Source organism: Oryzias latipes, chromosome 1 (assembly GCF_053564925.1).
Source record: "Oryzias latipes strain Hd-rR chromosome 1, Olatipes_Hd-rR_3.1".
Taxonomy (NCBI): Eukaryota; Metazoa; Chordata; class Actinopteri; order Beloniformes; family Adrianichthyidae; genus Oryzias; species Oryzias latipes.
Genome location: NC_136237.1, coordinates 32921382 through 32943410, shown reverse-complemented (window position 1 = coordinate 32943410; position 22029 = coordinate 32921382). Strand labels below are relative to the sequence as shown.

General features: G+C 38.2%; 1 protein-coding gene across 4 annotated transcripts in view; it reads left to right on the top strand.

Moving 5' to 3' along the window:
• The window catches only part of LOC105353984 (uncharacterized), a 49590-nt gene that overhangs the window by 21380 nt on the left and 6181 nt on the right, over positions 1–22029 (top strand). For 2 of the 4 annotated variants that reach the window (XR_013655477.1, XM_078945635.1), the window contains exons 2-11: positions 12654–12699; positions 13395–13507; positions 13625–13671; positions 13957–14184; positions 16906–17057; positions 18645–18811; positions 19196–20334; positions 20698–20837; positions 21561–21714; positions 21778–21855. Coding sequence is in view for 3 of the 4 variants with exons in the window: in XM_078945635.1 (XP_078801761.1) it covers positions 14026–14184; positions 16906–17057; positions 18645–18811; positions 19196–20334; positions 20698–20837; positions 21561–21714; positions 21778–21855 (1989 nt within the window). In the remaining variant the exon portion in view is untranslated. Of the gene's footprint in view, positions 1–6626; positions 6736–12653; positions 12700–13382; positions 13508–13624; positions 13672–13956; positions 14185–16905; positions 17058–18644; positions 18812–19195; positions 20335–20697; positions 20838–21560; positions 21715–21777; positions 21856–22029 lie in introns of those variants that run through there. The other 2 variants (XM_078945643.1, XM_078945646.1) reach the window with 2 other exon arrangements.

Sequence of the window (22029 nt, the reverse complement as noted above, 5' to 3'; positions counted from 1 at the left end):
TGGTGACTGAATTTTCTTAAAAGCTTTGGTGTCTTACAACCGTCCATCCATCCATCCATCCGTCCATCCATACATCCATCCATTTTCTGACCAAATCACACACATAATCACACCTAGGGACAATTTATAGTAAACAATGAAGCATGTTCTTGGAGGGTGAAAGGAAGGCGGAGTGGCTGGAGAAAACCTATGCATGCACAGGGAGAACATGCGAACTCCACACAGAAAGGTCCCAGCTGGGACTTGAACTGGCACCTTTTTGCTGTGAGGCAACCACCACTGCGCCAACGTCCCTTCATTCATATAAATGTAAATGTGTGGCAGTCTGTCTCTGTTCAAAACGAAAAAGATATTCAATCATCTTTTAAACAGAGACAGACAATCACACTTATTAATATCCAAGGGACAATTTTGTCATCATTTAGCCAATGAAATGTGTTTTTGGAATAGAAATTGGAGTGCCTGGAGTTTGGCAAGTAGCAATGAACTGAAGGAAAATTAAGACAATGAAGAACCACACAAACTAAACCTCAAAGATCAATTTTTACATTTACTTATTAAGGTGTTTTTAACTTTTCTCGCATCCACAAACATTTCCAGTACTGTATTTTAAGTAATGTGTTATGTGAACCATGCTGAAACAACAGCCTGATTGCTGAAGTTAATCGCTGAAGCAGAAGGGAGGAATTGCAGCAAACGTTCTGTTACCCACACCAGCGTACTGAGTCCTCTTCATGTTGACTAACAGCAACGGCCCCATAAGACAAGACAAGTCACAGCAGACTGGATTACAATAATTATCCTATTTATAAACATGTACTTCCATAAAACTGGAAGTGTTTGAGTTTATATTTGTCTTTCATGTGTTTTTTTAGGTTACATGAGAGGGATTTTCCAGCAACCACACCTGACAGAGACGAGGGAATTTAACACAGTCTACTGCATAATTAGACAATTTTGTGGCAGTTTTTGGCCAAAGTGGTAATGGTTGCTTTAGTTTTATTTTAATTGTTCTTGGTAAAGAAAACAAAAAAAAAATTCTCAAAAAGAGATTAAAGCCTAACTCTTTCTGTCTTTAAGGAACTTTACGCATTTGTCAGTCATTTCCACCAATGTGTTTCAGTCGTTGTGGATTTTGAAACTTGTCTCCACATCTTTCCCGCTCTTCAGCAGCAGACACGCTGATGGATGAGTTTTAACCCGGATTTCATCAAATCAACAAATGGGGGGGAAAGTGCTTTTAGTGAAGATGAAGATGAAGGTGAAGTGTGTCATGTGTCAGAGAAAATAACTCAAGCAACAGTCTTAACCACTCAGTCTGGGATTGCTGTTACTTGAGACCACAGAGATCGCATTAGTGATGTCCTCCACAGCAGACATATGCTCTGCAAATAAATGTGTTTCTTTCAGATAGTGCAGCTTCTTTCTCTTCTTTGGTCTCCTTGTAACAAACAGGGAATCAGACAAGAGACAGCAGCATGGAGGATGTCACCGCTTTGTCACAGCGGTGGCCAAGAAGCCCCTAGAAAGGTTCCCCTGATCCAAAAGGTACAAAGAAGTTTGCTTGTAAAACACTGGAACTCTTCTCAATGCTTGCATGAAGGCTTAAGCAAGCATGGGAGCTTCCTGCATACCTGATCTGACTCCATGTGTTAACTTGGGGAAGCTGAATACATTTGTTTTTTAACCATTTTTAATTGATTTTTTTCCCCGTATGAATAGAAATTACATACAATTTTCCAAAGCATTGGCACATGTTGAGAATGTGAATCGTTTAAATCAAAATTTTAAATTATTATCATTTTTTTTAAATCAAATTAGCTGTACATTTCCATATTACTTATATTGCAGTTTTGGTTGCTTTGTTGGTTTATTTCAAGCAAAAAAAAAACAAAGAAATTATCATTTAAATAAATATTTAAATGAACGTTATTTAAGATATTAATTCATAAATTGTTTGGAAAATAAAAGCATAAGATGCCATCTTCTTGAAATCATAATTACTTTTACATTAACAGACATAATTGCACTAATACACTAATACACTTGCACTAGTACATGCATGAGACAGTTCTAATTGGGACTGAAGTAATAAAAACCAAATAAATAAATAAATGGGACTTGGCCCGTTGTAGACATATATAATAAAGAACAATGTTTAAACTAGAAAAAAAAATTCTGATGAGCTCAACAGCACACTCTAACAAACTTCCTTCCTTGTGCAGGGCCAGCGCTGACATTTCTATTTCGGACTTGATGAGACCAACTAGACACAGCTCTTTAGTTTCCATGGGAACCCTTCTTTCTGTTTATTCTTTTCCACACAGAAATGCCCTCTTTTGTCTCAAGTTGTTTATTTCCAATTATTTTAAAACTCCTCTCTGTCTTGTCTGCGTAGGAGGGTGTTAATATGCTTCAATATGGGCCAGAGCTGGGTGGTACGGGTCAGAGGTCGGGGGATTAATTGTGTGGGCTCATAGAGAACATAAGTAAACTAAGAAACACCCACAATGCCTAATGTTTTACTGGATGCAAGAGAAAAGCCTTGAAAAAGCATTTGATAACACAACAAAAGGTGGCACTTTCACTGGAAAAAGTCTCTATGGATGAAGATGGACCCATGACACAGAAAGGATTATTAATAATAACGATAGCAGGTTGTGCTTCAGCTGAATATCCTGACAGCGCCGTGTGAATGTGAAGCAGTCTGCAAAGAGGACATGACTTTGAATGAGGTTAAGCAAAGCCAATTCAAACTGCCAGAACAGCCACGTGACTACAGAAAGAGGTAGCCTAAAAATAGGAAAAGAACACTCAAAAATAGTAGAGTTATCTGTTTGTGCAGCAAGTCCTTTTTATTTAACAAGAAATGTTTTAAAAGGATATCAAAATAAATAAAAAAAACAAGGAGTTCCATAAAAACATTCAAAAAGTAAGCTAAAAAAAAGCTTACTGCTAGATAGAATAACTTTAAATTGAATGTTATATAGCACAACAACAAGTGTATTTTTTTTGCTAGTTCTAAGCAAATGGTTTGTATTATTGAGTTTTAATGACTGACAATCTGTGGGTGGACCCCATCTTTGCCCAGCAGTAGCCAGGTTAGACTCTGGCAACCGAAAAGGGTAAAGCGTGTTAAGTAAATGGAAGGATGGATTTTCCTTTTTGTGTTTGGAGTATAAGTTGTTCTTTTTTTGCATAGTTTATACGGGAGTGCGACTTAAATGTGACTTTTTTTTAAATAAATAAATAAATAAAGAAGAAGAAGCGCTGCTCTGTCTTCCATTGGGTTTGGCAGAATTGTTCCAAAGCGACACAGAGAATAAAGAACACTACAGATTCAGTGATTTATAGTGATGAAGGTTTAGTTGACTTATTAGCGTGTTTTTATGCCATGGCTATCTGAGTAACTGCTTATAAATATACAACATCCTCCTATGTTTCATGAAGCTTATTAAGCATCAAGGTGTTACAGCAGTAAATGGTGCAGACATATTCAGTCCATTATTGTTATTATTCCATTGTTATGATTTGAATTTGAAGATGAAATGTCTGCTCTTGTTCCCATATTTTGTTAAATCCATTTTTACTAAAAGTGCAACTTATTTATGATTTTTTTCTTCTTTATTCTGGAATCTTTGGCTGCTGTAATTATGTGTCATATGTGTTAATGGAGTGGAGTGGGAATGGTGAAGGATGGGTTGTTTTTTTGTTTCAAATGGTAAAGCACTTCGAGTTATGCAAGTTATGAGAAGGGCTTTTTAATAAATAAAGTTGTATATGATTTGATTTGATACTGCGGTGTGACTTACAGTCCGAAATAGACAGTACATAATTATGGTTCATTTTCATAACAGTGACAAAAACTAATGTAATAAGTGGAAATGACTCATTTTAGAACAAAATGTAAATATAATGTAGTAAATCTTCATAAAATCTAAAACTAGCTCTTATTATAGAACATAAATCTAAATTTTGGCTTCAGAAATATTGTCTTTAGATTTCTCACAAACATCATCATTTTAATAACAATTTCTTTTTTTTCTAGATCTTAGCTCTAAATGAGACAAACAATTCTCAGCTGTGCTGATTTTGAGAAAAGCTTGGAAAGGTGTGGAGGAAAGACCAGTAACTTAAAACCTGGTAAAATATCTTGAATGTTTAAAGACAACGTTTATATCTTTGCGAGTATTAAATAGTTTGCAGTGTGGTCTAGGTAGCTGTGAGGTTTCAGATGCATGGCCCTGCCTGACCAGACATCCCATCTCAGCTCTTAGAGAAACCAACGCACGTTTTTCCACTGACAACCTCACGGAGGAGGTCAGTGACGGAAATCACCTCCTGGAGCCCACAGCTGTGGTATAATAACTCTCCCTTTGGTCCCTTTTAGATCTGATGAGAAGCTGATGGGATCTATTTTCTGTAGTGCAGTCCGTCTCTGTGGGCCGGCTCATGACTCGCCTCGAATGCCATGAGAGCCAATTTACCGAGAAGCAGGCGGCTGCCTCATTTCTCACTTTCAGAACCGATCTAGGTCAGCGTATTTTTTAGAAAAAGCAGGCCAGCAGGGACGCAAGGGGGACGGGGGCAGCCCGTGGATGAAGGCATGCAACAAATTTAGATTCTAAACCTGTAAACATTGCTGTTCTTAAAGAGATAAGCATGAACTAAAATTACATTTTCAGTCAAATCTTCTTGAAGGTTTTTGTCAGTGACCATTAAAACACCTTCATATCCCAGTCAGACCAAACCAAATACAGCAGCTCTGCAATAAAGTTTAATTTTAGTCTAATTTTTAATTCGAACACTGATCGCAGGTTTGGTTCCCGCCTTGCCTGCCATTGTGTGAAGACACTGAACACCTCATTGAACCTGGTGGTTATAGCTTGGCACCAGTGTTTGGCGTCAGTGTGAATGTGTGTGTTTGGGTGAATGGGACTGTGAGAGTTTTAAAGTCAGCATATAGCAATAATTATTAGGGGAAATTTCGTGTGAACCCAGAGTTAATGTTGTCAACCCTGTTTTTTTCAGACAGACATTTTCTTCAGTTTATTTTTGGTCTTGAATTAGAAAATTGTCAGTAGTTTTGGTTAAAGAATGTGTTTAGATGTTTTCTGTTCTGTGTCAAGAAATAAAAAGTTTCCCATTTCAAAAATGTTTATTAAATAGTTGATTTGAATTAAAAGTTATTGTAAGGGTTCAATAAAAGATAGGCGATATGAACGTTTTTTTTCACCCAATATTCAAATTCTCAATTGACTAATGTGCAAGTTGATCATGCGATATGGAAATCCATTATGAAATTTACATGTCAATATGAAAAGTTACAATTCAATTTACAATTTTGAAAATACAATTTTAAATAAAAGCGAAATCAATTGCATTTTAAATTGTCATGGATTTTTGATAGGTTGGCCGTCACACAATTATATCTCGCTAAATGTGGCTCCTGCTATAGCTGTATAAAAAAAAACAGTTTCCCTCAGAAACTTTTTTGATTATTCATCAACTTAGTTCAAATCTCATCATTTATTTGGACTTTTTGGTGACAAAAAACTTAAGATAGTTCATTTTGTCTTTAACAAACAAATCATTTTAACCATTTTTATAGTAGCTATAGAATAAAACAAATTTTAGTCACTTTACTTTGATCCTGTTAGATGATATAAATACGGGAAAACATATTTTTTTCAATTCTGCCTATTTGTGTTTCTTTATCTGTCAGAATGCAGTTCCTATGTTAGCCTATGAAGCAAACCCTCAAATTTAATATGCAAAATAGCCAATAATGTATTTTAATCTATATTTGCACCGTTTGTTTTTTTTTACTTTTATTTTAACATAACAACAGCTGCAGATTTGAAGGAAACAAAAAACAAGAAGCATTGATTTTTTTTTAACAAAATTGGTTTGTTGATGGCAGTGACAAAGAGAATAAAAGTATTGAACATGATTGCTGCTCATGATCAATACTTGCCTTGAGGTGGAGTAACAGGAGTGCCTAAGCGCTCCTTGCCTTCCACATTCATGTTAAGCTAACATTTGTTTCACCCTGATGTGCTTTCATGTTTTTATTTCGGTCAGCAGAACCATGATGTGCAAAACAATAAATCAAAGAAAAGATGTGCAACTGTGACGCAAAACCTTTGCTAAAAGCTGACCCGCACGCTCACATGTCCATGAATCTCTGCAAGACTGACGTAATCAAATATGTTTGTCCTTTGGAAAAACAATTTGGAGTTACGCTATAGTCAGAGAATAGGCTGATTTTACATAAAAATGTTAAATTAAATGTTAAAAAACTGAAACATTTCCTTCTTTTTAAAATTTCAACATACATTTTATCAATAATACCTAAAAATTAATTGATTACATTCCACAACGATGATAAAAGTCAGAAAAATCAAACACAAGACTATTGTGCCCAACATTTGTATGTTACAGAATTTATAAGGTGTTTAACTACAGTGTGAGAACTTGACCTTTAAACCAAATTACTTTTTTTAATTTTGGTTTATTTAGAAAAGTTAGGTACATTGTAGAAGTTGGCAGACTTTTTGTTACAAATTTTTAAACATTTCAGTGGTTTGCAATTTTTATACGTTTTTTAAATCTAAAAATTACTTTATTATCATATAGTCAAACATTTACAGTCATCAATGAACATTAAACTGAAGTCCAAAGATTTCAGCAATACCTGTTACCTGACAAAAGTCCAACAAGCATCAAAGTGAGGTAAATCTACTTTTCCTATATAAGATTCCAAACAGCTGAATTCAGAGTGTTGCACTGCATAAAAAACAAGGCCACCTGCAACCCAGATTCTCCAGAAAATGAGTAATTCAAACTTTTTCCCACAAATCCAGCGCAAACATGACTTCTGCAGCTTGTGGATCTATTGACCAGTTTTAGACACAAAGTACGGTACTTCAATAGGAACTCATTAATCTACATTATTATTACCGTTACTTAAGTTGAAGTTTGCCCAAGCCGCTACTTTAATAAAAAAATAGCTGGTGAAAAACTTATTCCCAAAGGCTATTGATTTGCTAATTTATAGTCTTAGGCAAACAAAGTGAAACTTCATGTACAAACAGGTAATGGCAGATGATAAAGTAAATGACATGTTGACTTTTTTCCCTTGCTTACAGTCCTTTCTGCAAGGCTTTCCATGTTATAAGGGTGTGTCATAAGGCACTTTTGAACACAATGCTAATGTCCAATTCTTAAACTTTGATTTTCTTTTTTTAAGCTATTTTTAAAGGCTTCCCAGTGGTCTTTTTACTATGATTATGCTGTTTTTAGTCAAAATTAAAAAAGTTTTTTGAACATACAGCCCTTTACAACCCCAACATTACCGGTGCAACAAAAAAGGTAAGCAAAATTGCAGCTATCCAGCTGTACAGTTTTGAGCCAGATTCAAGCTCAGACGACAAAAACCAAAGACGATCATGGATCTATCTGTCTACAAGTGGATGCATGAGAAATGGAGAGAAGCAGGCAGCTTGTGACCTACCGATTGCAGCATCTACATCACTGCTACAAGCTTTTTGCTATGGCTTTTCTTTGTCTGCTCCTAAATCATGACTTCAAAAGAAAAAACACTCAGAAATGAAATTTACTCCATCATGAGAAAAATGCCACAAGAACGTGTTAAAAACATGACTTTCAGCAAAGTGGGTCTTTAAGATATAACACTATATTTCAATTCAATTCAATTTTATTTTATTTTTCATAGCCCAAATTTACAACAACAGTTGTCTCAATGGGCTTCGTATCGGTAATTGTAAAAGTTAAACATAAAATCAAAAGGATCATGAACATACATACATAGAGTTCAATAGGAAAATATTAAATTGAACTAACTAAACAGACTAAACTAAACTGGCATCTCTGCCCTTAGACCCCCCTTCGCAGTAAGGAAAAACTCCTAAAAAAACGGATTCCGGAAAAACCGAAGAAACCTCAGGGGTGTCCACATGAAGGAGGGATCCTCCCCCAGGACGGACAGGCGATTACAGGAACTCATGAAGAAGAATGAACTTATCTAACTCTACAACTACATATTTAAAGTCCAGCAGATGATCTTCATCCAGATGAATTTGGGGGGACAGTCGGGGGCGCGAGTCCAGCCAAAAACAGGATCCACAGCCAGGTGTAGGAGCAGGAGCAGAGACGAGCCAGAGACGAGGTACACGGTCAGGTACAGGAGCACGATGAGCAAACTGGAATCTGGAAGCCCTCCCACTCCCCAGGAGGGGAGTGGGAAAAGATGGACAGTACATGAATCGCACCGCTCTAAACAGAGGCATGGAGAACTAAATGATGAACAATGACCAAGAAGAGATAAGAGAGGAAGGGTAGAAGTAGATGAGAAAAGACAGAACCCCAGTGCACCATAGTTACCCCAGCTTCAAACTTCTAGCAGGCTACTAACAACTAATTGATATTGTTATTAAGTCTAATTTAAACACATTAACATTAAGTTAAGTAATCTCAGAATACTAACTAGTCTGACAATAAGCCTGTCCAAAGAGGAATGTTTTCAGTCTAACTTTGAATGTAGAAACTGTGTCTGCCTCTCTCACAAGAGCTGGGAGCTTATTCCATAAAACAGGGGCTTGGTGGGGCTGCAAGGAATTGAATTTTTGCCTGCCTTTTTTCTTTTTTGTTAGGTTTTCAAGCAAATAATAAACATATCACATTCTGTTTATGCTTTCATCTATTTATCCTCAATATGTTGATGTTTGTTGCAACCAAGCCTTCATTTTGGTGGAATAATCAAAGTTAAACTACAGTATTTTGGTTAAACCTTACATATTTACTCTAATTGATGCCAATATTTATGCATGTGTGGGAAAATACTGTAAATAGCATCTAGCCCATTTTAACTAAGTAACTAAGTAAAAGCGTGTCACCTCTGATCACACCCAAATGTTGCTTATTTAATTATTTTGTTTGAAATTAAACTTGAATAAAAGGGTTGCTGCAGGCTTTAAAACTAGAAAATAAACAGAAATTAACACTAATCTGTTGAACCATTGAACATCTTACATGAAAATCTAAGGATTACCACCAGTCTCATCCCTTTTTGAGCATTTGGGGTCAAATGAACCTGGATAATAACTTGAGTGGACATTCAATAAAGGCAAAAAGCAGAGTATCAAGTTAAGAAAACTGAAATTGAGCGGGAAACAATGTGTAGAAAACCTTATATAGTTTCTTTAAAGTAGATCATCTGTGGCTAAAATCTGCCGTCTGTCAACAAAAACAAAATAAGACGGGAAACCGTGGCTGTTAAGCTGTCATGAAGATGAGAGGAGGCAGGTCACTAAAACTAAAAGTTCTTTATGAAAAAAGAATAAAAAGATTGAAATGCTGCTTAAATTGCAAAAACAAACAACCTAAAAACCATGGAAGTGAACAAACTGAACCCAGGTGAGAAGACAGGATAAGGAGTCGCACATTTATAGGCATGGAGCAGCTGCAGCAGTCAGCATTCAGGCTGCAGGTGCACCAAACAGATGAAGAGCTTGGACAACCATTCATTTCAACTGTGGACTCCACGTCCACACAGTTATTCTGATAAACCTTTCACGTGTAGCTCACCTCTTTGGAGCTCTGCTCACAGAAAATCTGCCTGCAAAGCAACAGCTAATGTTAAGATCACCCTGCATTTCAAACCAGCTCCTCAAAAATATGAAGACATTCCTAGTTAGTCTTGTTCTCTGCTCAGGGCTTAGTAAATGAAGGGTCATTGAAGATTACAAAATATCATTTTTGACCTGCCTATTTAAGAATTTAAAGTTTAACATTTGCTTTCCCTCTGCAGAAATAATTCCTTTATTTTTCAAAAATCCTCATTTTTAATTCATTGCTGCTAGACAAAAAAGGGAAAAAAAGATTAGCTCATAATTTGGCACAAAAAAATCTAAACATAATGTTAGCTCAAATCTGACGAAGCAAAAAAAATGTCACTGTATCAGGATGACCCAGATGCAGGACTTGTCAACAAGGTTGAGGGAAGATCCAGAGTTCTTTTAATAGCAGCAAACACTAGTCTAGGTGGGAAAAACTCCACAAATGCAACAGGACTCAAAAACAGCACAACTGAGGTAAGGACCCCAGGCCAGGTGACTGAACTAAAGCAACACTCAGAAACGGAGACACTTAAATAGAGCTAAAAGAAATTAACCTAAAGTGCAGGCAGCTGTGGGCCACTCATGGAGAGCCACAGGAGAGGGGGCGGAGTCTTACAGGAGAACCCACAGCCAACCCGCTCGCTCACAAGACACAAAAACAGGTTAAAAAAAACTAACAGAAATGAAGATTGTGACAAAAAAATCTCAATTTACCAACATAGATAAGTTTTCTTTTCATATTTGGCATTTTCAAATAATTTTGGGAGGCAAACACGGTTAAGCAAAATCACAGATTGACATTTAGAAACACCAAAAGTTGAAACAAACCTTGTTTTTTTTTCAGATGAGAGTGAAAAAAATAGGTGCAAGAAGTTAAATTGGAAATCTTTTTGCTTTAAGGCAGTTTCCTTTTCCCAACTCCACAACATTATTTGAATTATATATTTGACATAAAAAGTCTTCTTAAATTAGACGGAAGAATCACAAGCTTTTTTTTTACCATGTTGTTAGTTTGGTGGTTCACATGTTGAAGAATTTTAACAAGTGTTTCCATGGAAACTCTCTGCTTTCTCATTACAACAACTTCTGCAAGACGAGCTGATTGCAGCACGTGTGTGTCACACAGCACAGGACAAAAATAGCTCTCCTTAATTGTCATTTCATGTGCCAAAATGTTTAATTATGCTCCAGCGTCTTAAAAGCTCACAGCACTCCTTGACAAAGTGTAGGCTCAGAAAACCGTAATTAATCATCACAAACAGAGGACATGCTCTAAAACAAGACTCACATATCTGAGAAGTGGGACTGAGAGCTTATTTTAGATCTGACTCTGAGCAAAAACACTTCAAAATGCTCATCTCTGGATGTTTGAGGACACGAGACTTCACTAGCAGATGCTTTGTTCCCACTTTTGTTGTGTACACACCAGGCGCATCAAAACCCAGCAGGTTTCGCCGTACTTTGTGTACATCCCGGAATAGTACGGCCTTCTGTGGGTCTGTTCTTTCAACCAGTTAAATCCCAGCAGGAAAAATCCTCTCAGTTCTCAGACTGCGTGAATTCCCGCCATGGTGCTGCACCATTTCTTTGAAGACTGAAGCAACAAGACCTGGTGGAAGCTTTTATGAACTGCAGCTTTAAATGTTAAATGTTTGGTTTCAATTTAAGGTTTTACTTCATTCAAAAATAAACAGACAGTCTGAATCATTCCCTTCTGATTTTTCTAGAGAGAATGTAAAAATCTCCTTAAGATCAAAACATTGGAATTATTGAGCTTGACCAGAGGTTTAATATACTGAGGGATTCTATGATTATTTTAAATGTGCAATTTCCTTTTACATTTATTTTGTTCATTATGTCCCAGAACACAAAGTTGTTGTTTAAGTTAACTGAACATGTTCACAACTTTCACATCTCTTAAATTGCTACTCACAAAATTAAAGCACATCTGTCAGGACTAAGGTGCTACCATTACACAGGTATTTATGTTTTTAGGTTTGTTACTATTTTGTTATCATCACATGCTGCAGAAAAATCTTAGAAGGCGTGAAAGGAAGGACCCAGACGACCAATGATTTCAGAGCCAGCAGGGTAATTAACACAACAGTCCATTGAGGGACACCATGTCATTGTGCTAGATCTTCCAGTAAAGCAAATTTTAAATAAAATTGGGGGAAAAAATTAAATTTAACAGCTTCATCTTTGAGGTTCACCAATTTTCTGAGGTAAGATCTGGTTGTTTGGATTCACAGCTCAGACAGCATATATTGATAAGATAAAGATAAAGATACTTTATTGATCACACCTTGGGAAATTGGGTTGTTGCAGTGTCAGCGTTAGGCTTAGATATGGAGGCTCAGCATGAAGCTTAAGTGAGTGTTAAAAATATTGCTGTTGCAGAAACACAGTTAAAAAATATTTAGAATTCAAAAAGCAAATAAAATGTATTGTAAAAACTGCTAAACTGCTTATTGACCTTAGCTTATGTGATATATTTTGGTTTGCTTTAAATATTATTTTATCATAATTTCAAAACAGCCTTTTAAATTTTACTGCATAATAATGTTAATAATAGAGTATGTATTTATTAGATTACTTTTGTCTGTCAATTATTGAAAAGTGGGCGGGGCCTAGATACCTCAGACAGGAGCTTGTGGCGCACAACTTGCATAAGTGTGAGAGGAATTCAACAGGAATGCAGCAGCTGACTTTACTGTAGGTGATCAAGCACAAACAAGACTTTAGCAGATGTTTCTTTAGCTGATGTTTCAGAAGCATGTCTTCCTGTCTTGTCATGATCTCCATTTGGTTTTGGTTTCTCAGTGTGAGCATCAAGACTGTTCCTAACTTGACCTCTGTCCTGTTTGGAGGAAAACAGGCACCCTATGTTAACACTGAAATCAAGAGAAAGACAAATGCTCAAGGAAACATGCACCCAACCCATGACAGTCTCTTAAACTGAAGGTTTTTACGACTTCATTTTTCCTGTTCACTATTCGTTTTGTCATGCAGGCTGGCTGCCCATTCACGTGTCGCTGCACTGCTGCATGCACTTACGGTAATTAGTCAGTCTTAATTTGAGCACACCTTTTGAGTTCTCAGAGTTCTCTTTTATGTGCTTTGGGTTTATTTTAAGCATCTCAATTAAGACCGTTTTTTTTTGTTTAAATTCTTATCTAAGATTTTGTTTTCTCTCTCACTACCAGCGATAGTTTTCTGTGATTAAATACCTTTGAATTTTCTTAATCTATCAGCCCCAATTATGTTGTTCCTTTGTTTCTTTTTTTTGCTACATGATTTAGTCGCACATTAACAAACACATCCATGTACTCCAAAATGATGGCGCCTCATAAATACATTTAGAATAACAGTTGCTGTCAAGATCTGGAGAATTTATCAAATTCTTCTGAAAGTAAATTCATTTACATTTAAAAAATATTCTTCCCATAAATTTAATGATGAATCCATAAACACGTTTAAGATAGTGGGAAGAAGCAATTTCATAGAATCCCACCCCTATCATGTTTTACTCAACTTCGTTTTTTTTTATATAGTTGCCATGATTGGCTTCCTATATCTATTTAAAGCTATTATTACTTTTTCAGTCCTAGTACCAATTATGTCTCAGTAACAGTAATTCATTGTTGATTATTGGTTTTGTTGTTTTTCTGCTTCGACCTTCAGTTAGTAACCACGTCGTGTGTTTTCAGGCCGTTCACCTTTTGTCCTTCTCTTTTGTGTTTTCCTCGCCAGACCGACCATCTGTGGAGCAGCACACCACCTTCCATTCGACACCTGTTAAAATGCTCCATGTTTCACTTTCCAAAGATGACACCTGATAGGTCGTCCCTGCTCCTCTGTCCCAGGTGACAACCAATGAAACTTAGTTTACTGATGAAAACACCTCTGGCTTCTAAGTCGTCCACGGTAAACAGGGACAGGCCTTTCTTTTTCTGTCCTTGTGCTGTGGACTGCTGATCAAGGATCTCTTGGATTTTCTGAAGATGTGGAACTGGACCATTTTACTGAGGTAAAAATTGTTGTCAGTCTGTTTTAAGTATGTTTGCGTAAATAAAAAAGCATCAAAAAAGAGATTTTTTTTCCAGTGAAATCATTATATTTGATAAAAAGGAATCCACATTTTAACATTTAGTTTAAAAGATCTGTTTAAAACAGCGTTGTTTCAAGCTACTCTTCTGCAACTCATCCATCCGAGTAATTGTAGTTTATAAGCATTTACTTGTTTTGAGGATGACTGCCATCATATGATGCCAATCTGCTGTGCCTAAAGTCTAACAAAAATCTCTTGTGAAAGAACATCTTGCTGATCTGTCAAAGGATGATTCAGCACCAGCCAGCCGTTCGGTTCGGATGACAGTTCAGCATGGCGCCTCCAGTCGAGGACTTTTATTGCTGCCGGTTTGAGGCCAACACCTTTGACCCCTCCCGCTGCCGCTCCTGCCTGCGGCCGAGTCACATGCACCTCAGCAGCATCAGTGCAGCGCATGTTAACCCTGCAGAAGCGGATGAGCTCAATGACGCGGTGAGTGAATGAATTATTCTGCAGTTCTGTGAAAACAGTCGCATCTGTTCTGAGCAATGAAGGATTAAGCAAAAAAGGGTTCTTAGGCAAAAAGAGAAATCCTTCAGAGAGGATTTACGGCAGAAGACCAACGTAACATAAGTAACTAACAGGTGGTTTAAAGCTAATCATTTGATGTTACAATAAGTTTAGGGTTTCAAATTGTTCCACAGTGATGATGTTAATTGTGAAACATTGGGATTGTACAGTAAAAGGCAAAAACAAGCAGCATGCAAGACATTTATCCATCAAACTTCAGAACCCGATGAAACCCTTTATGGGTCATGGGATTGCTTGAGCCAACCCAGCTACTGTTGGGTGAAGGCGGTTTACACCCTGAATGGGTAGCCAGTGAGTTGCAGGGCCACAAACTAACTCACACACTTTGGGGAAATTTAGATATACCAATTGACGTATAAAGCATGTTTTTGGACTGTGGGAGGAAGCCGGTGTGCCTGGAGAAAACCCACACATGCACAAGGAAGACAGGCGAACTCCACACAGAAAAGGTACCAAATGGGATTTGTACTAAGGCCTTCACACTATGAGGCAATATCTCTAAGCCCTTGTCACCACCGTGCAGCACACACCCAAGTCAATTATAAATAAAAAATATGGGGAAAATATTAAAGTAATCTAAATACTTTATCCCAATACGTATAATACTCCATGTAAATGTTTTTCTTGAGTGTGCATTTAGTTGTTCACATCAGACAAGCAGGAAGGGGCTTCTTCTTCTTCTTTTCTTTTTCTACTGTTTACAAGCTCGTGTTTGCCACCTACAGTTGGAAGAGGCTTGGTGTGAAATGTCAAAGCAAGCAAATCTCACAAATCTTGCTTCAGCCTTTTTCTTTCGTAACTCTGGTCCGATACATGAAAGACTTGGTGTCATATCAATCTGTCCGGGCACAAACCACAATTATTAATTTCTCCTCCATGATCAGTTTTCAAACGGTTGGCACTTCCGCAAATTAAATGGGACATCAGCCATGCTTCGCTACAGAATCGGAGTCCTTGATTGGTCAAAGTTCAACTGGTTTTACTAGCATGTAGAGCCTGAAAACAGTCTTAAAAACTGTGCGTAGCGACCTGTGAACATGAGAGTTTTGCACATGGAAGCCCAAATCGCTGATTTATACACATTGACATAGACTTTTCACTGAAAGCGGTTGCTTGAACGCCAAGGGCGGCGTAAACGTAGCTTAAGGAGATTCAGCCTCATTCATCTCCATTTCTCCATACGGTTTATCATGTTCTGAGAAAATAATACATTTAATACCAGAATTCTAAATTCAGATAAGTAACCTTGTCGCTACAGTTTAGTACCATCCTTCTGTTGGAGGTTCCAGAGCTGCATTGCTGCACTGCGCCTTTACTCTATACTTAAAATACATGCATTGAAAAAACTAAACTCCAAGTATGCAGTACAAGAATTTCAGTTGAAAAAACTGGCATACCATTTATAATTACCTTGTCAATGTTCAAAATGAACAGAATGCATAGCTGCTCTATTTTGAAATACAATAGACATCCTAAAGGTGCTGGGTTTATGATAAAATTAGCATTAAAACCAAAAAAATATTTGACAGATATTTTGAAATGAAATGATTACACAAACATTTTCACACATCTCCTTAATGAAGGCCATCCTCTATTAATCAAACTTAACTTCAATTTTCTGTAATATTGCTGATGTCTTTTTAAGTGCAACAATATCTTGTTTATGGATATTTAAATTTCTGATTCTATGGAGAAAAGGTTTCATTTTGTTGAACTTTAAAATGCAGTGAGAAGTGGTGCCACCAACTGCACAGTAATATGAGGATGTCAAAGATGAGCACTATTACCAAGTAAAATGGGTGTAGCGGTAGAAGATGGATAACGCAACAGTGTGGCATTTGATTCTATATCATGAATAAATAAAAGCCTGTTACAATCCTTTGGGAATGGGCTGCCATCTGAAACCCATGAGCAGCACAAGCCCACTTTTACAACACTTTAACATCCTGAGTCTGATGCTTAATCAAAGTTCCAACTCTAAAATAGATGCAACTTTAATGATAAAATAGAAAAATAAATCTTTCAATTCTTTATTTGGAACACTAGGAGATAAATGCGTAAAAAATGTTCTTGACAACGACAAATGGAACTTAAATATATATATATTTTTTTTTAAAAAAGGCGAATTGAGTGGGCGGTTCTGGTAATGCAAAAGCAATGGAGCAATGAAATAATGATGAGCAGGACTAGAGACTAGCTTGAGTTACGTTCGCTTCAGTTTAAATGGATTGGCTCGAGTAGAGAGGATGGAGAAAGAAAAGTAGGAGGACAGCAGACACAGCTTCAGGAAGCAGCCACGGTAAGTGAAATATGTCTATGGAAAGTTCAGGATGCTAGCTGTTTGCCTATTCTATCTTGATTCTCTTTGGAGTTTGTGGAATAAATGACACCAGCCACCACTTTGTGGCTGTGTTGTACTTTAGCCAAGGTCACAAGAGGTGACTCTTTTCTCAAAATGAGGAAAAGAAAGGTATTTTATTTCACAAAACTAGATACATTGGAGCTTTTAAAGTGTCTCTGGTTACAAATATTTACAACATGCTTTTATTTTGAAGCATGCCTTCTATTTTATCTACCACTCTACTCATTTTTTTTAAATCATTTTTGCTTGCCTTATCTCAGGAAGCAGACGATGACGACTACGCCTTGTCTGAGGACGCCACAAGCGCCAGCAGTGATGATGTCAGCGGTGGCTGGACCTATGAATGGAGTCTGGTGCACAGCCTGAGTGCTGAGTGGGAACTTGAGAACTGTGACACTGACATACAATCCAGGTGACAGAATCCTGCAGCCCGATTTCAGAAAATCTATTTTCTTTTTTTTTTGGAACAAGCTGCTCCAAAGAACTATCTGACTTATGTAGCATGACTAAACTGCCAGGAATAAACTGGTTGCTGAGCCACATATTGACAATTTAAAGTATGTGATCAGCTATGTGATTAGAAACCTTTGAAGGAAACCTTTCCCTTGTGTGTGTGCATCTCGAATTTGGAAGATGACTTCACATGTGTTGCAGAAGGCTCTTGCTTACGAAATATTTGGTTATAAACCAAACTCTGACTTCTACATATAGTTTCTGTGCTATCAAACTTAACTGGCTACTAGTTTTGGAATTTGTTGTGGTGTTTTTGAGAATAATCTGTTATTTTTAAAAAAAACCTGCTTGCAGGTTCATTCTGCTTGAAGTCATGTTCTAGTTTAAAAATTGAACTAAATAAAGGTTAAAAGTTACTTTGGACATCTTAAACTGTTCTTTATCTAAACAGTTTGGTGTCATTTTTACCCCCTTGTGAAGCAACTTCTTCAGTCAAATTTAATCAACTTTTTTAGTTTGGATCCATGAGCTTTACAAAAAATCTGTACTGTAAACCTGCCATCTGGATTTGCAAAAACAGAATTGCTTAACCTTGTCTTGTCTTTGTTCTTCAGATCAAGGTTTCGTCTGAGTTGTCTGATCTAAATTCAAATCGTGTGATGACAGGGGTTTCACAGGTTTCATTGTTCTGTTATGGATTGCAGGCAAGAGGGAATCCAGGAGCAGGAAGGACTCAAACCAAAATTGTTGCAGTTAGAAAATACTTAATGATAAAAATTCTCCACTAGTGTGGGCCAAAAAGACTCAAAAATACTAGACTCCAAGACAAAATTACAGAACACGCAGATCCAAAAAACTACTCCGTAAAAACCTAAAAACGAATAGATAACTGTAAGCAGCTTACCTGCACTGAAAAAAACAGAAAACACACACGGGGGATAATTATCCATTAACATAAGCTTTTGATAGGTGGTGTTGAAAAGCTTAATCACTTTCAATCCCTTCAAAATAAAAGCATCTTTATTTGGTACTTTGAAATGTTCTTTATCAGTGCTTAAATTCCATTGTAAAGGTTTTAAAAACTAACAACGTAAAATCTGAGAAGCAGACATCTTTTGATGAGAAAAATAAAATTGTTGAAAATGTTAACATACATGACAATTTATGTTGTCTGCTATTAAAGTTACTCCAACTCTGAATCCCTGTGAGCTGCAGAGACAGCCATGTGGTGGATTAACACCCCAACCCCTTAACGTTAAGTGTCAAGCAGAGGCATTGGGCCCCATTATGAATTAACTGTGGATTTGAACTAACAACCTTCCAGTCTTAAGGTGGACTTTCTACCACAAGGCCACTGAGTTGGTAAACAATGTCTATTCTGACTTTTAAGACAAATGAGAAGTAACCAGTAGGTTTGAAGAAATGTTATTTCAGGTTTATGAAATGTCAAACAACCAATAGGACTGAAAGCTATAACCTTTTGTTTGAAACAGCCACAGAAATACTTGACTTTATATTCCACATTTGCTATCTTTGACTCCTGCAGCTCTCCAAAGCAGGGGGATTGCTCTGACCGGAGCAGATCTCTCAGCTCAGAGAGGTGCGGCGCAGCCCAAAAAGAAATGACCAGACTGGACCCCTCCCCTCCTCGAGTCGCTGAAAGTTACTGGATGGATGAAAGGAGGGGTAGAGACAGGTCCCGCCGCGCCTCAGGTTAATAGCAGACACACCACGTCCTCGAATACTCCAAACAATCATCTTAATCTTTTTTGCAAAAATTGTAACATTTTTAGCGTACTGTTTTCTATTTTTTATTGTCAAACTTATTTTAATACTTGTGACTTATCACTGGTTTCATTTTCTCTCTCTATGTATGCTATATTTTTTTAGTTACATTAGGTGGAGGCCTTAAATAAGCCTTTTGGGCTTTTTGCTTCTCCTTGCACTGCATTTGATTGTCTTTTTATGGTTTCTGCTGTGTTTTAAAAGTGAAAAAAAAATAAAAAAAATTAAAAAATTATAGACAAACTGGATGTTTGCATCTGTAGGCGTATCGTAGGCATAATCGTAACAATGATCTCAAAATGTGTGTTGCAGATACCAGAGGAGAGAAGGAAAAGGAGAGCGGCTATTTCTCTCCAAACAGAAGGGGTGACGATTTGCAGCAGACGGATGAGACCAATAAACGGTCCTATCGCTACTTTGAAAGAGGACGTCCTCTCCCGAGCAACTATGTCCCTGAGCCCAAAGCCTGCGTCCCTTACAGGAGTGTCAGCTTGGGTCTGCCGTCCCAAAGAAGAACCCCAGAGACGTATGTCCAGGAAACTTGGCGGAGCGAGTCTCCTCAGAGGTACACGTATCATTCCAACTTCAGACGAGGTGCTGACTCGCAGAACAATTCTCCAACACGTCACAGCTCTGTGAGTCCGGACCGATACAAGGTCATGGACTATCCGGCGGAGCCTACAAGGAGTAGCCCCCTCTACAGCAGCCAGGCTCGATCTCATGTCTCATCTCAGCTTCCATCCCACGGTGCCTCAGGGCACACGTCTGGCAGGTCCAGTCCATCCCGTAGGAGGGGGTCCAGAGCGTCTCGTACAGCGTCACCTTCCAGATCCATCCATTCACACAAGCACACAGACTTTATCCACTCACAAAACGGGGAATATCCTCTGCAAAAGAGTTGCAGCAGAGACTCAAGAACCCCCTCACAGGCTTCAATTAGACACAGTTTGGACTCAGAGAAGCTGTACAGAAACCTTGAGTCGCTCTCCCGCCGCAGTTCCACGGCCGTTCAACAAAACCAATACGAAGGGTCGCAAATAAGGCCGTGTGAGGCGTCGCCTCGGACAAGAACAACCGTCAGCAGTGTGGCTAACACTCACACTCATAGTAGTCGTGATGTGTCACCAAGCAGGACAGTCCGTAGTCCTCAGAGCAACACTTCACCCAGAGACCTTGACTTCCCAGACAGCAGAAAAAGCCATTCTCAAGGCTCCTGGCAGGGCTCCTCACACTCTCTACTCAGCCTCCCACGGTCTCATGCTTCCTTGTCTTCAAGGCATGGTGCAGAATCTCAAGGTCCTAGTGGATCACTATCACAAATTATAGACAATAACAAAACCAATGAGGAGAGTCCAACAATCATTTCTGACAGAAGCAGGAGCAGCTTGAGGAGGGGCATGGAGATCTTGCTGACCTCTGAACCTCAGAGGACTCCAGCAGAACTTGAAGAGGTACATGTGTTGTCTGGTTAATTGAGAATAGACTTTTTTGACAATTAGACAACCCCTAAAGATACAGACTATCACAAATGCACCCATCTATTTTAAAATAAACAACTGAAATGAATCCAAAATTTAAGACACCTATGCAAAGTGTATATCAGCAGTAAAAATGGTTCCATATTGTTAACATTAGGGCAAAAAGTGGGCTACAATTTTGTGTACTAATCCTACATACAGAAACCCTTTTTTATTTTAGCAGTGCAAGACGTTGTTAGTACAAACACAAACAATTTCATACACTTGTTTCACGTTAAAGGCTGATTCTTGTGTGACAGCTTGTAAATCATTTTGAAAAAAATGTGTTGATCTAAGGCAGGAATGACCATCGATGACTACATAGTACTAGCTGACATACCGAGGATACAAGTGGAGTTGGAAGAGGAGTTCCCAACGCTGCGATGTAGAAATCAGAGTCCCAGTCCTTGCAGGGACCAGAGACTGCGTACACACAGGTTGGTGGTGCAACATGCCTAAAAAAGCAACCTACAGACGAATTTCAATGGAAACTCAGACGCAATCCAAAAGTTTGTGTAGCGATTTGTTATTGGCAGATGTGTCCATTTCTGTGACTGCCACATGTTGCTTCAAAGCCAAACATGCAGAAATTAATTCAAAAGAACATTTAAGAATTGGCTCGAGAATGCAGTGACTCCATTGAAGCTCAGCATTCTTTTCTTTTTCAATCAGTTTGAATTTAGAGAAAGTTTTGCAAGAAACAGACCATTTCAAAAGCATGTCTCACTCGGGGCTGCATGGTGGAACAGTGGTTTGGGCCCACACCTCACAGTGACTGGTTCAAATCCCACCAGGGACCTTTCTGGATTTTCTACAGCACTCTGGCTTCCTCCCACAGACCAAAGCCATACTACATAGGTTAATTTGTGTCTCAAAATTGCCCTTGGTGTGTGTGATTGTGTGGCTCCATGACAGGTTGGCAGCCTGACCGCATTTGCCCAACAGTAGCTGGGACAGGCTTCAGCAGCCCCGTGACCCTGAAAGGGAAACTGCTGATTTAGAGGATGGATGGATGGATGGATGGATGGATGGATGGATGGATGGATGGATGGATGGATGAATGGATGGATGGATGGATGGATGGATGGATGGATGGATGGATGGATGGATGGATGGATGGATGTTTTACCTGACCATTTTTAACACCCGTGTCTTTGTAGGAGTCAAGATGAAACAGACATGTACCGCTCAAGGCTTGAATCAGAGGAGAGGGGAAGGGTCAGAGAGAGGGGAAGAGACAGGCGAGAAAAATGCAGGGACCCTGAGATTGGACGATCCAACCTGAGACACTCTGCAGCATCTCTTCACACTCAGGTAAGATACAGGAACTGTAGTTATGCTCAACTTTCAGTTGTACTCATTTTAGTGTCTTTGAAGTCATCAGACGGCCGAAACAAAAAGCACAGACCTGTGAGGGAGAAAGAACGAGCTCCTGCAGAGCAACTTCTAACACAGGTGAGCAACAGTTTATCACTTTTTTTCCCAGAAGATTCTGTTTTATGCTGTTTTTACTGCTATCTTTACCCTGAACCCTGCAAGGAAAACACAGTGTCGAGTTTCTTATGGACCCCCTTATATTTTTTGATTCAGAGAAAGCTTTGCATGTGGTCACACACTGCATTATTATGC